At 36.7% G+C, this 15,725-nt stretch overlaps 1 protein-coding gene across 3 annotated transcripts in view; it reads right to left on the bottom strand.

Annotated features, from left to right (window-relative positions):
* Nucleotides 1-15,725, bottom strand: part of HTT (huntingtin) — an 80,576-nt gene that overhangs the window by 10,994 nt on the left and 53,857 nt on the right. For all 3 annotated transcript variants that reach the window (XM_059845272.1, XM_059845271.1, XM_059845273.1), the window contains 17 exons: nt 14,304-14,480; nt 13,368-13,444; nt 12,005-12,143; nt 10,357-10,479; nt 9,333-9,546; nt 8,984-9,129; nt 8,346-8,523; nt 7,967-8,059; nt 7,354-7,541; nt 6,568-6,694; nt 5,608-5,708; nt 3,613-3,767; nt 3,108-3,247; nt 2,857-2,939; nt 2,453-2,583; nt 2,138-2,267; nt 1,215-1,370 (listed from right to left, as the gene is read on the bottom strand). In XM_059845272.1, the coding sequence (XP_059701255.1) occupies nt 1,215-1,370; nt 2,138-2,267; nt 2,453-2,583; nt 2,857-2,939; nt 3,108-3,247; nt 3,613-3,767; nt 5,608-5,708; nt 6,568-6,694; nt 7,354-7,541; nt 7,967-8,059; nt 8,346-8,523; nt 8,984-9,129; nt 9,333-9,546; nt 10,357-10,479; nt 12,005-12,143; nt 13,368-13,444; nt 14,304-14,480 (2,358 nt within the window). The remainder of the gene's footprint in view (nt 1-1,214; nt 1,371-2,137; nt 2,268-2,452; nt 2,584-2,856; nt 2,940-3,107; nt 3,248-3,612; nt 3,768-5,607; nt 5,709-6,567; nt 6,695-7,353; nt 7,542-7,966; nt 8,060-8,345; nt 8,524-8,983; nt 9,130-9,332; nt 9,547-10,356; nt 10,480-12,004; nt 12,144-13,367; nt 13,445-14,303; nt 14,481-15,725) is intronic.

Below are 15,725 nucleotides of genomic sequence, written 5' to 3' on the forward strand. Positions count from 1 at the left end.
GAATGGTTGGACTTAATGATATCGAGGGTCTTTTCCAATCTAAATGATTCCACAACTTGATGTTCAGTATTCAAGGTCAAGATGGTATCAGATACTTCACTCCCTGTTACCAAATACCACAACTTACTGGAATATACAAAATCGACTTTGAATTTTAATTTTGGAAAGTCTTCTCCTTACTATCTAAGTAATTAATAGAAATTACCTGTTTTACCTTGTCCCTTTACTCATGAAGTATCTAAGATACAGGCCAGTTTGAGTGTCTGCTCTCTAGCTGCTCTTTTTAAACAGATTTTCTATATAATTGAGCACAGAACAACAAGCAACTCTTGGTGGAACCAGCTTCTTGTTTTTTAAGTCCCACCAAGCTGTTCTATTCAGCTGTTTGCTTGTGAGAAGGTGTTATTAGATCACTGAGTAGAAAATGACAGCCTAGTCAGAATAAGCTGATCTCTAAAACTGTTTCTGTATGTTTGCCATCATGTTTCCAGCCCTCCCTTGCAGAGTTGCTGCTGCAATAGCTACTGAAAGCCCCACCCTAAAAGCCTTTCAGAATTTCTTTTACCACTATTACCCATATAGCTTTATATTAGGCTCAGAGTTTCTAGAAGCGCTAACTCCTTCCAAAATGATTTGTAATTTTTTTCCCTAAATAACTCCACTCTGAAATGTTCACTTCTGGTGAACTCTGAAAAGTACTTCTGGTCTACACATTTCAAGACAGTATGATGCAGTGGAGGGAAGAGTGAGGGAAAGAAAAGGGATACCTGACTATCTGGGGCTATATATTCATTACATGTACTGTCCCAGCCTCCCATGAGATTACAGCCATTCACCAGCAATACAAATCTAACAAAAGCTGTTCTGCAAGTCCTCATTTCTGGCCTGAAATGTAACAAATGAGGAGTCCAGGGCAAAGGCAACACTGAACTCAATACAACAAACCAAGAAGCACATTAAATTATGCTCAAACCTCAAAAAAATATCAATTCAAACAACCTTTCTGTTTGAATACAGGGCAATTGGAGATAATGTTTGCAAACTCTGAAAGCCCAGAATACATATCATCCTATTACTTCTTCCAGCCATGCAGATCAGCTAAAGGACATTCTTAGAGACAAACCCTCCTTAAAAAGTATACCAGGTTTGGCAGCAGAAGCTGAGTTAACCTAAACACTCATGAATTTGCAATAAACTTTCTGAGAATTTCTTACCATTCCAAGAACAGCAGCAGCTTTACAGGTAGCTGGTATCAAATACTGTACAAGAATCTCATCTTCTGACGGATGCACCTTTCTCAACTCTGTCAGTGTTGTATACATCATTTCAAACTGATTCCTTTCTGTAAATAAGTCTGACACTGCCAGAAGCTGTACAGAAATTAAAATTGAATATAAAAAAATTCCCATTAGCTGACAGCCAAAAATTGACTCTCCCTTCTGTTAAAATTGTGAGCAAAAGATTCCTCAATTGATCTATTAAATGTGTAAACATTTACTCAAGGGTCTGAAATAACTATTACTATTGTTGTCCAGAATTAATTCCCCCATTCATCTCGGATAACAATCTCCAAGAAGTCCTTTCTACCAAAAAGTTTACAAAATCAAAGCCACTATAGTAAGTGACTCTGAGACATGAACATTGCAATTTACAATGCACTAAACCATCCCAAAACAGACAACACATACTTCTCTTGCAAGGATAGTTTCATTTTAAGTCTATGAATGATAGTGAATAATGGCTGTCAAGACACATTCCACACCTGTGTTCTTTAGTTTTGCTTCTACACTTAATAATCAATTTAATTCACAAATAAATTATTGTTCTATCTTCATTTTCTTACAAAGGGATAGGATAAGCAAATCTTGCTTTAGCAAGTAGTCAAGTAAAATATAAACTGCCATTAAGTAACAATGAAGTATCTGGAATGTAGCAGCAGAACATAAAATTTGGATATAGCTTAAATCAGTCTAATGCTGTAGCTGCCCAAGTTGTGTTTCTGTACTGCCCACAGAACTGCACTGCCAAGAAACTTCTGTGTGTCCTATATATTAAAAGATGCTTTATAAATGCCACTTAGCTCTGAACACTTGTAACATATGCTCAGTTAGGACTCTGAATAACAATTCAGACTTACTGATCGCACCACTTCACTGATCAAAATCACTGGTGTTCTCTTGCTGGGGTTGGATGGCAATATCCACTGACTGTACAGCTCAAGCAGGAACTGAGAACAAGAATGGATATCTACACCAGCCCGGTGTTTCCTGCAAGGAACAGTAAACAAGTGTTAAAATAGCTATTCTTAATCCCTACTAAAATGCTTGATTTGAAATAATACACTTATTTAACAGCATCCATTTTATAAACCTAGCTTATTGAACTCAACATGAAGAAATAAAACCTTATCTATGACTCAAAAGTGAGAAGAGAAAAAAAAAAAAAAATATACCTGGTGTTGATAGGAGAGGTTGGTGGTGTGGAAGGAGCAGGTACATCGTTCTCATCTTCTTCGTCCTCACCCCACTCTTCTTCTCTCAGCGGAGTGATATTATTTCCTAACCATATGGAGTGTATAGAGACCTTGCAACACACACAAGAGAAAAACAAATAGCAAAGAAGTGCATTTAACACCCCAACAGTCAGCCTAGAAGAATCTTAGTAGTCAAACATATTGTCATTTAAATGACAGGCAACACACAGCCTTCTAGCTGAGGAGACACCCAGTTATGACCTACCCTGCATCACTCAGAGCTTTTAGTTTCTATTTGATGTCAAGCAATACTTTTTAACTAATTTTTCAGAACTGGAGGAAATGTAATGAAAATCAAGTTTAAAGTTGAGCTTTTAACAAACCTGTCCCAATTTATAATCCATATCTCCTATTTCTCGTTCAGTATTGATCTGCAGTAAGAGTTTTTCATGGCTGATAAGAGCACCTGTAATGAAACACAGGATGAATTTTTAAAAAGTGCATAACAAAGCACATGTGAAAATGTCTTCATTTCCCACAAACTAGATATCAAATTTTTCTGAGAGTACCTTTTCCACATTTTAAATGGGAAAGAAATTCACTCTCCCATTCTCCCCCACAAACAAGCACTTACCTGTAGTAGCAGGGGAAAGTGATGGAACAGGGTCCCAAGCTTGGTATAAGTGATGAGTAGCAATATTATCTCTCTTAGATACCATTGCCTGGATTTCCTGTTCAACAATTCCCCTGATAACACTTAGCTTCCTCCCAAACCTAAAAGCCCAAGAGAAATCAATTTTAGCAGATTTTTCCTTTAACAGTTTTGTGCAAGTCTGGCTCACACTGTAATGTTATGTGTCTATGCTTATTTTCTGTATCAGGGAAATGAAAATGTTGAAAAATATGTTCTGCACACTGTTTACTAGATTTTATTAAGATGTTATCTTTTTCAGATAATCTTTTATGTCAGCAGGTTCACAATGCTAAATCCATGCAACTTGTATATAAATAGATCCATCCATATATACCCTTACTTAGAAAATACAATCTACACATATTTTTCCTACAACTACACTAGCAACTGTCATTATGTATTAACCACAAGTTTTATGCATTTGAAAACAAGTGAAAACAAATACCTTGTGTCCAGAGCTTTTAAAGCTTTGTTGCGGGGCTGCTGCTCCAAGCAGCTGACTGCTGGATTGCCTGCAACAGGTATGGTCATTGCACTCAGCACCAGGGAGGTTATGGCTTGCACTGCCAGAACATTGATTTGGGTCCTCTCTGTATCTTCCTGTAAAATTAACTCACTGTAATTTGAATTGTTTAAAAAAAAAATAAAATCTCAAAAGCTCTGAATACTAGTGTCAGGTTTCACTAAATTACCATTAATAAGCTTGACACCTGCTTTTTCCCATCCAGAAATCTATGTGACATAAACAATGCCCACAAAGCACTGACTGCTGCAGCAACACATCCTTCCTTCTCATCAGTCACTCTGCATGTACTCTTCTCTTACCCCAACAGCATCAAAACCTCAAGATGTCAATTTCAGAACTTTTTTTAAGTGCTTAGCCTCTTTCTTTGCAGCTCCCCGTTAGTTACTTGTTGAAACAAAGCATCAGACCACAAATGCATCTGATCCTTTTTAGAAGATGTACGATGGTAATGAATGTTCAAGTTTCAAAAAATTTTATTTTTATTTCAGAAAACATTAACATCCTGAAATTTACAACAGCACTTAAAATATTTGCAATGTTGAACGTAAAGGTCTGCCTTGGAAAACAAGAGAGCAATAGTATTCTTGTTCCATAAATACTCTCTTCATGACAAATAAGGAACAACCAATGGCTAGACTGCCCTAAGTCTGACCTAACATGGCCATTATGCAGAAAACAGTTAAGTCAAGGTGTCCAAGGCTACGTAACTAACAGAAAATGCTAACCCAGGGAAGAGGGATGATGATTCCCTATTTCTTTTTGCAGTCTGACACCTAGGAAGGAAGAGAAGCAAACCCCTTTGTCTGCTACTCAGGATCCACAGTTTGTCCTCTAAATTCTTCAAACTGTTTTAGATTCTGTACCTACCACCAGGACCACGAACAAGCCTAGGGAAATAACCTTTCAGGTCAAAGAACTAGAACCTAGCAAAATCAGTTTGCTAGCAGGTTAAGATAGTTGAAGAGGGAAAATGTCTTTCATGATAGCCAAGTTCACTCTCATCTTGACTTTTCACAGAATCATCAAGGTTGGAAGAGACCTTCAAAGACCATCCAGTACAACCATGAATCCAGTACCACCATAATCACCCTTAGACCATGTCCCTAAGTGCCACATTGAGACCCCTACTGAACACTTTCAAAGACAGTGACTCCATCACCCCCCTGGGAAACTTATTCCAAAGCCTAACATCTCTTTCAGTGCAAATTCTTTTCCTAATATCCAATCTGAACCTCCCCTGGTGCAACTTAAGGAGCTCAGTGGAGAGATGGCAGACAAGACCAATGCCCACCTGGCTACACCCTCCTTTAAGGTAGCTGTGGAGAGTGATGAGGATCCCCCCGAGCCTCCTCCTTCTGAGACTAAAAACCCTCCAGCTCCCTTAGACCCAGCCCCAGTTTTGTTGTTGCTCTTTGGACAGAAATATTTGGTATGGGAATTGGTATATAAATACGTCTAAATTGGACACAAATTCTGCCCTAAATTTCTTCAGCTCTGATCTCCAAATGCTCTCTCACTGCATTTTGAACATTTACCTAAGCTAGAAGCCCAGATATCCAATACACAGTCTACACGTGGGAGCAAGATGTATGAACATGCATCTTCAGGTCAATTAATTTCTAGTCAAGAATCTTACAAAAAAAAAACCCCAAAAACAAAACTGTGTTGAGTAATGTAATAATAAAGAGTTGAAACAGCTTCATTAATTTTTTTCCTCATTATTTGCATGCTTGCAGAGGCTCTAAGCCAGAAGATGGATGTGTCTGATCTCACTACGGTATTATAAAAAGGAAATACAAAATATAAAAAATTCCTTAGTGTTAGTCACTTCTTTTCTGCTTTACAGTTTTATTAATAGAAACACTTTTCCTGGTTTAAGTAAAATTTCCTTTAAAAATACAATGAATACAGTACCTCTTGCTGGTTCTCCTCCTGGTCCATTACAATGGGCTGAGTTACGAGCACACCAAGCAAAGTAGCCCAAGTCTCTTCAAACTGAGTACGGCTGATCCACCCTATGGAAACACTCAGAGATAGCCATTGATGGCTCAATACAAAGCTGAACAAGGAACAGCATTAAAAAAGGTGCACTGTTTCCACAGATTTAGTTTCATACCAGTTCCTATTCATTTTGGTGGTTTTTGTAATGAAACAGGCTTCCCAGGGAAGTGGTCACAGCACCAAGCCTAACAGATTTTAGTAAGTGTTTGGACAATACTCTCAGGCCCATGGTGTGACTCTTGGGGATGGTGCTGTGCAGGGCCAGGAGCTGGAACTCAATGATCCTTGTGGGGCCCTTAAAATCCAGCTTATTCTGTGATTCTGTGATCTACTAGGTGTGGGTTGGAATGACAGAACAACACTGCAGCTTCTCTCCTTCAGCTCCAAAAAGCTGGAGAGAACTGGAAACACTGTGCTAAGACACTGGTTTGGGTAGGAAGGACTTTTTCAAGATCTTCTATTCCAACCCAGCATCTGATATCTGAGCTGAAGGTAGGTTACAGAGGTATCTTACCACAGGACTTTATACTGTGCATTAATAGAAAAAAAAGTCAGGGGGAAGCAAAATATTCTCAAGCATACTATCAAGCATATGCCCCAGAAAACAAATGGTTATTCTGCAAGAGAGCACTGAAATCTCCCTGAGTTTGAGAAACTTTTGGCTTTATTTCTATAACTTATTCTCTTCATTGAAGAAATGTAAGAATTACTGCAGCACAACTACTAACCTGGTCTGAAATATTATCTGTCTTCCACATAAGCAACAAAAGTTAGCAAGCAGTTTCAGATACAGTTATTCAGTAGTTTCAAAACACAGGTAAATGCCCAATAAGAGAATAAGAGCCAAGTGTATTCATTCAATTTTGTACATACCGAGTGTATTAATGCGATAGATGAACTCCTTAAAGATTTCCTTTTCTTGAAGAAACTCTACTGGGATTTCAGGAAAAACTGTGCCAAAGTCACCTGAAGGCTTTGGTGACCAGCCTAATTTCCAGACCTAAAGAAGTATAATGAAAGTTTGATTATCCAAACCAGATATAGTATTTATATTATAGCTCTAAATATACAGGATGTCAAGGTAAGGCAATGTCTTGTTGCTTTACCCCTACAAGGCAACAAGACATCGGTAAATTAAAGTAGTTCTCCAAACAGAAAAATACTCAAAGGAGGATGGAACATCTAACAGAACTTATATACAATGTACACCATATTTCTTATTTTAGGGCTTTTTCTACCATATTTTTCACTGTAAATTAATTATCCAGTTTTATGGTCCAAGTTTAGATACAAAAGCAAGTAAGTTCCTGTCACGTATTTCAGTTTAGAAATTGTGTAGAAATTATGCTGAAACAGAATTTAAGGAAGACAGTTCACATACTATTGGTGCCTGAAAAAGCACACTGATACATCAGAGAAGAGGCAAAAAAGTTTCAACCAAAAAAATTATTATGTTTCTACATCCCCTCAAAAACAGAGCACTGAGAAACAGAGAAGTGGTCTTGCACATGTTTCAGTGTTCAAAAAGAAAACTGATTGATCAAACCAGCTGAACGTTGAAGTCCTACTATTGTAGAACTTCAGATGCAGCACCATGTTTGGTTTTCAAAGTTTTTCAATAACTTTTAAAGTCCTGAAAGCAAAGCATTATAAACATACCAAGGGAGGTACTCTGGTGTAGCTGTTCACTAGAGGCAGCCTTGCTAAACTGATGATGATGTTCTTGAGGACAGGAGTGAGAAATGCAGGGATGCTGCTGTTTCTTTTGTGCCCCAGTGACAAGACAGTCTGCAAGCATTCCACCATCTCAGCTATCATTTCACATGCTGCAATAATGTGTTTTGTTTCTTTGTTGGGAGAGAATGAAATTCAGCTTTACAAATCCACTCAAAAGACAAATAATTTAAAAAGATAAAACACAAAAAATTCTTAACGAAAGAGTATGTTAATTAAAAAGGAAAAAAAACACAATAAGGACATATACAAATAAATTTTAAAAATTTAAAATCTACACTTTAAAAAGCTCAGTCTGTAGCAGACTGCACAGCTAACAGAATCTCCCAAAAGAAAAATTTGCATTAATGTATAACTTTAAAGAAAAAACAACTATACCTGTAAAAATATGACAACCTATATTTAATAGACATTTACCAAATAAAATAAGGTCTCCGATGATTTTTCATTGCTAAAAATAATATTAATGGAAAGGGTACAAAAAAAATATTTCTTCAGTGAAAGTTCAGGGTAGAAGCAAAATTCACTGTTTACTTACTCTGTACATTTGAATCCATCTCCCCCTCACTTAAAGGTTTTGAAGTATTCTTTCTTTCAGGACTCAAAAGTTGATTACCAGGTTCCACAGCAACTGAATTGGAGAAAATATTTGAATGATACATCTATTACCTATTTCATATTCCATTTTTTAATCAACACCATGTAGTAGTCAAATGTTTGACACATTCAAGACATTTGCCAAGTTCCAAAGTAAACACTAAATTTTAAATGGAAAATTAAAGTAGTAAAAACTAAATGTGTCAAACAAATTATTAATAAGGACTCCAAGGAAATATTCCAGACACACAGCATTTGATCAATGATGACTGGCAATCTATTAACAAAGCTTTTCTCCTAGCTGATCAAACTGCACTCACCTGCTTCTATGATGAATCTAATGCAGTTAATTAAGGAGCAAGCATATGTCACATGAGCTGCAGAAGACAGTAAATTCCAAAGACTAGGCTGCTGTAGTGTCAGACAGCAACAATCCAGACCAGCCTGAAGATCTACACTTAATGGAATCTGGTCACGCACTAAATGCCATGATAGTGCCTGTACAAAAAGAGAAGTTCCCCATTAACAGCAAACTCTAAAAACAAAACTTCTAACCAAAGGTAACTTCTTTTTAACTCAGCAAAATGTGAAGTATTAGTAGCAAATAATATTGGGTTCTTTCTCTGAGAAAACACTATTTATTTTAAGCACAAGAAAATTATGACATTTATATACTGTTTATTAAGTGTCCCAAAAATCAGTGCAGGACCCATTCTCTCAAATTCCAGCATCATTCCATCAATCAACCTCTCCTTGCATAGAGCTGTCCTTGTCCCACAACCCAAATCTGATTTACTAGCAAAGGTCAGACACAAAAAAACGCAAAGAAGAAATTTTATACAGTTAAAGACAAAAGAATTGCCCCAATCAAAAATGACTCAGTGGTGATCAGTTCAAGAGAGAGTTGTTCCTTCTCCCAACATTACATCACATCTTTAATTGTGGTGTAGTTTCTTACCTCTACTGACATCACTACGAATTTCAGGATATCACCCTCTTTGTCAGGAGGAACACGGAGACCAGCTGGTAGTTTTGAGAGTAACAACAAATACTGAGCCAGTGCACGACAAAGTGTCATCATAGACTGATACATCACCTCATCTCCTATAAAATAAGACTGGATGAAATCTAGCAGTTCGAATTTTTTTTCCATTCAATAAATCTTTTTCAGAACTATTTCATAAGCACTTTTATGCCCGGTATCTTGATTTTTTTTTTTTAATAGTAAGTTCATGTATTCACAAGACATCTGTAAAGAATCTTTGCAGAGGAGAGAATAAACTTTAAAAGATCATTATTTCTATTACCAAAGATATCGCTTAGTTTTTTCCAGTAGGCTGATGGCTCAGTTGGCAATAGTGGCTGAAAAACCTGGTGGTTGGCTGGAAGGTTTTGTACAGCAGAAGACACATGGTCCAGAGTTACCCTCCGAGCTGTTTCAAAGAGGCTGCTCTTCTGCTCCCTTGAGATCTCATTCATGCCAAGGCTTAAACAAGGTGCTAACAAGCTTAGGTTGAATTCCTGAAATCAAAGAGGAAATAAAAAAAAATTGCTTTTAAAGTGAAACTAAGTATCAGGGGGTATTTTTCCAACATACTAACATGGTGGTAAATTTACAGATTATTGATTAACTAACTTATTACCACCTCTGCTCTACTGTGGTGTAACAATATGGTTTAGCCCACACTGGCTCAAAATTTTTATTCCAACCAGTACCATATTGGAAAGAAAAATCAATATGCTTATTCCAAATTTTCAGGACAATGTGTAAATAAAGCTTAAGGATGACAAATATGCAAGGAATCTTCAAGTAATAAGTTTTCAAACAAACAAATCAAGTGTCTTTTTAGAAACAGCTTTCTTACTATTATTTCTGCATACCAGCAGATACAAGTTGTCCTTTATGCCAGACCTACTGTCTGTGGCCTGTTACTGGCATACTGCAAGTCATCCAGCACAGATATTGAAGAGGTTACAGAAACAGCTGGCCTTGGAAGAGACTGGTATGGTAAATCAAGATTATGTAAAACAGTAAAATTGGATTTTTCTGACTGCAATACATAAATAAACCTTTGCTTCCACTCTCTCTATTCAACCTGTACTACCAGTAGCAACATTACTAGACAGATATCCACTGTTTTACACAAATATCTACTATTTTAGTTTCTAAAATTAAGTGAATTAGTATTATCAGTATGTATTATCAGTATCAGTATTATACAAATTTGAAGTGTTTACATTTAAGAATGTAAACATTTCAGAATGTAATCTATTAATACTACCAAGAGGAACACTTGAACTAATTTTATCATCTTCCTCTGACCAAGTTACCTTGCTGGTCATGAAGGAGCTCAGGTCAGGCTGAGGAATCCTATTTACCAGCTCTGCTCCTTCTAGAAGTGCTGAGTCAGACTTGATGTAACACTGTGACCGCACCAGTGACACGTACCAGTCCTTCAATGATCAAAAAAGGAAATTTATTACTTACTTGTTTTCAGAAAACAACACAGTATATGGGGGCAGAGGGAGAACTGCTCATTAGCACTGAATGTTTAAGACATTCATAAGATACATTAATATTTAAAAAACCCTCAAATTAAAAAGCAAAGCAAACAAAAAAAAAAAACTGGTGAATGGAAATGGAACATATTAAACTGGACCAATGGATGTTCAGTAAAAATTGTCTTATTTCCATGAAGTCTGGACAGGAAATGAGGAAAAAATAATCTTAATATAGAGTGTAGGTACTTGTATTAGAATCCTAAACCTGACCAGATAATCTAGAAAAAAAAGCATGGAATACTCAGTAGTCACATAAATATAACAGTAATTACAGAAAAACCAATACTATAACTAAGGAAGAAAACCCTTCAAATAATATATATAAAATAAATATAAATAATAAATATATTGTATATATATTTTTTCTCCAAAGATTCAAATAAATTTGCTGACATTAATTAATTAGAACACAACTAAACCTGTCAGAGCTCAGGGAGCATCTGGACAATGCTATTAGTGACAGGATTTATTTTTATGTAGCCCTGTGAGAAGCAGGGAGTTGGACTCAATTGATCCTTATGAGTCCCTTTCAATGTAAAATATTCTATGATTCTGTTTACCACGCAGAAGTTGTGGGGGAAGCACACAAAAACTACTTTTGTTTAGGATTTACAGTGACAAAGGAGATTTTTGGGGTAATTTGAAGACAAAGCAATAGGTAAATGGTTTCTAGGCACAGCATTTTCTCCTGCTGTCCAAGTAGGTCTCAACATCTCCCTTAAGACAATGACTGCTCAGACTCATCCCAACCTTCAGCTAATCAAATAATTTTTACCATCTCAGTTACATAAGTTTCCTATTACTGTGTATCAGTATAGAACATGGAGGGACGAAAAGGAGAAATTATTTGTACCATGGGACAAACTAGAAAAAAGGAAGACACAGAAGGCCCCAAGACTTGCTCTTAGCCTTCCACTTCACTTGGAAATAAACACATCTAAGTTCATGAAAGACAGAAACAGTTCAGTATTCTTGATTGTTCTCTGAAAGTAATTTAAAGCTGAGAAGGAAAAACTGTACAAGCAATGTTTAATTTCCAAGAGACAGCCAACAACTTTCAGCAAATGAATAAAACTAATAACTGTAGTAAAACACATCAAGAAAACAAGATTATTTATCTGTCTCTATTGAACTGTATATAAATCTTTCCATTAAAGCTGAGCAAAGAAGCCAAACTTGGTAAATTTTTCACAGCACTGTCAATATAACAAACATCTATGTTTGTGCTAATCATCCATCCTAAGTTCAACAGTCAGCCAACACACATGAGATTAATCACTGATCTATATTTGAGATATGACAATCCTGACAGCGTTAACTGCACAATAAAAATGAACTGCACTTAAATATTTTGTAAAGGATAAAGCTTGTTTGTAGCCAAGGCACTTCTAGTGACTCTTTCTAAACATAATCTTACTTTGTCTAGGACTACATTCTCTAAAGGTGGTTGGTCTTCTCCATCTAGTGGGTGTGAGGTGACCAGAGGTGAGGGACTGGTTGTGTCTGGGGCTACCATGAGACGAAACCTATCCAGGAGCGAGTAGAGTCTTTGGTGTCTGGAAACAGAAGAACACATCAGCAGAAGGCTATCTCAGCTTTGTAAATCATTTAAAAATAGAATAGAAAGACATCCAGTGACTCAATTCCAGTCCCAGGACAGAAAAGTAGTAGGGTTCTCAGTTTTTTGTGAGATACATGCAATCACATGATGCAAACTTTCTTCGGGTATCAGAGGCCAAAATTAATTAACTCAGCACCACGAACAAATAAAGATTTAAATTTAATTTAGCATTAAAATTAGTGATATACTCAAGCTTAAAATACAGCTTTCTTTATCCAGCACATCTTTTAATAACTAATAAGAGTCAAAGTTGATGTACTGATTATTTGACTGCAAAAGAATACATTTTAACAGATGCTAACCAATAATCCACTAAAAATATACTCCTATTAAAAAAAAAAAAAAGATCCCTCACTGTACTAAAAACTCCAGTTTTTGGATTTACGTCAGTATCTGAGATTTTTTGTTTTATACAGGTTTTTTTGTGTTTCTTTTTAAATTCCACTACTGCTATCAAGAACTTGTACAAAGTAATTTAAAATTTTTTTTCAATTAAATTGAACATTACTTATGTAGGCACATCACTGTTGATCTACTGCAGTCTCACATTTCAGGCTTTTCCCCCTACTTATTTCAGTCAACACATATTAACCTCAAACAGCAATGACAAGAGGAGTAAATAAGGAACTTTCCATCATCAAAAAGAAGTTTTTAAAACAAAATTGTAATTTGCTCCTTTTTATACCAGCAGTTTAAACAGCCAGGAGACTAAAACTTTTAATACAGTTGTCTGGGAGAAAAAAAAACAAATTAAAGAAACCCAAGCCCACTTAGCTTGAACTGACAATATTTTGCAAGTTTGAGAAAAATAAAGTTTGCTTTAGTAAAATAGTTTTTGTCAAGAAATTAATTTGCAGCTGCTGTCTCTCAAAAGTTAAATACTGAGTGAGATGCAGGAAAGAGAATTTGAAGCACCCCTCTAGAGCTTGCTTCAGTCCTTAAGTAGTTCTTACTGCAAATTCAACTCAGCCATCACAACTGCACCTTGGGCCAGAACACGCCAGCATCTTATGAGAGGCTTTAATCCCAGATTACTCCCAAAAACAACCCACTATCTAACCTCTAGGAAAAAAGCCAAAATATGGGAAAACAGTTAACACAATTTGTATTAGAACACTACTTAGTTTGACATTTTAATGGTATTGCTGGTATTATTTACCTTGCTGCTAATCCACTGTTTTGAAGGTACTCCTGAATTCTATCCAGTTCTTCAACTGGCAACTGAGCAATGCTGTTCTGTAAGAAAAAAATAACAAGACAGGACAGATATATGTAAAATCCCCAAAAATACTTTTACCAGATGAACAAAGTTACAGGCAGATAAAGAGAAATAAAGTAATCATTCATTCCTAGGTTTCTGTGCTCGAAATGGCTCCCAAAGTATGAGAAAATCTCTTCTTTCCCAGCCCCACGACCAAAGAAGTCGAGATTTGTCAGTTCTGCTTTTCAAGGTTGTTTATTGTCTCTTATCTATTACATTCCTTCTCTGACCTGCTGAGATCTGTCTGGCAGGTCGGGTTGTGGCACACTGCCTGCCCTTGGGATGGTGTTAGATTTTTATACTAAGAATCACGTGTACTTTATTTACAATAATTTTTCAATACCTATCACCTGTGTTAGACAGTCTGTCTCTACTCTAAACCAACTCTAGAGTGTCACCATCACAGCAGAAGACGGAGAACAAGAAGAAGAAGGACAGGACATGCCCAGATTCCTCCATCTTGCCTCTTAAACCCCCATTCTAAATTCCCAAAATTCTACTTTTTTGCTCTGTGATAAATTAACTATTATTCTACTCAAACTCTAGTGGCTTGTAAATCTTCAAACAAAGTTGGTAATTATGTCTAAGGGCTAAAATCAAAGGCACAGGTGTTTTTTACTCCATGCCAAGGTCTCTGAGCCCCTTGCCAGGGTCTCGAGTCATCCAGGCCAGTCAGAGGAATGTCCTGGGTTTCGACAATTCATGTATCTATACACAAAATAAAAAACTTGGTCAAATGAAATCACCTAATCATATTTTGATATCCTTTAAACCATTGCTCTTGACAACACTGGTACTACCCAAAGTGCTTCCCAGGCAGGTACTTCTAGGTACCTGCAGAGTTGCTGCCAGCAGCATCTCCACGCGGCGGCAGGCCAGGGTGTCCACCATGCGTGCCAGCACTCGGAAGGGCGTGCACAGCAGCTTGTCCACGTACAGCGTCAGCACAGCCCCCGACTGGCTCAGGTGGATTCCCTCCAAGCACTGCAAAGTCTTCTTCAGGGTTGTGGGCTTCGTGTTCAAACAGCATGGAACAGAGAAACAGACAAAGAAATGACAATCAGTTTGGAATACAAAGATTTTAAAGGGAAAAAACTATAGCAGACAACTACCTGATCAATATAATTGTCTCTGTGTGAAAGAGTTACTGGGTCATTTAATTAATATGAACAATAAGTTATTTGATGTATAACTGTAGAAACTCACATGAGTAAGCAAAACATAGGAAATAAAACTTTTAGGGGAAAAAAGCTACAGATTTAAGTGAAATTGCAAAAAGCTTCAAATAGAGCGAGAAGATTCATCTCTTTCTGGAAGAAGACAGGAATATGTGCATAGTCCAGACACGTGACAGTACAGAAATCCAGACAGTTCTTGAGGGGTTTTCTGAGCATATGTTAAGAAACAGCAGTAGCAACTCAGGATCAAAAGGGTGTGCAAATAATTTTAATTTTTTTTTTTTTTAAATACAAGCACCAATTCATCACTAATATTCTAAAGGGAAAAACATAGAGACAAACTAGTTTTACTCATGAAACCAATCTTGGTATAGAGCAGTCTGTTAATACCAGTTACTTTAGTTTTACTGTTCTTCCAGATAATCACCAAGCATTTCACACAGTGACTACCTCTTCCATTAAAACATATTCAGTTTAGTTCATTCTGCTGATTCTCAGCTAGTGAAGCCCAGGCTAATATCACACAACTTTAAAGCTGCCCCAGACTTGCACAGAGACAATGGAAAGAGATAGGAAACAACACTGAAGCTACTCAGGGTGCAGGTGGCACAATTATCTCTAGATTATTATCCCATTAATCACAATTATCTCTAGAGAAAGTCCAGCAAATAAAATTTTCCATGATTAAGAGAGATGCATAAAAACCTTACATTCCTATAAAACATCATCCACTCCTTTTAATTTGAAAACTAAAATAATCAACAGAAATAATATCCTGAATTTCTCAGTGACTTTCCCTCCCCAAGTGGCTACAACTTTCAGAACAGATCAATGGGGAAGGCATGAGCTCACAAATCATTCTCATATTGCCAGGGCCTATGAGGATGGACTGGTTCCTACTCCTGCCTCTATCGTTAGTTTGCTATTTATACTACTAAGGCACTGAAATCAAAGATGAAAGTTACAGCTTTAATTTACCCATCAGATATTGATTATGAGAGAAAATATCCACTAAGGAAGAAAAGCAGCTTAACCATCTCCACCTGAATTCATAGATTTGATGGACTGGAACACATCT

The sequence above is a fragment of the Haemorhous mexicanus genome, chromosome 4 (genome assembly GCF_027477595.1).
Source record: "Haemorhous mexicanus isolate bHaeMex1 chromosome 4, bHaeMex1.pri, whole genome shotgun sequence".
In the NCBI taxonomy this organism is placed as follows: domain Eukaryota; kingdom Metazoa; phylum Chordata; class Aves; order Passeriformes; family Fringillidae; genus Haemorhous; species Haemorhous mexicanus.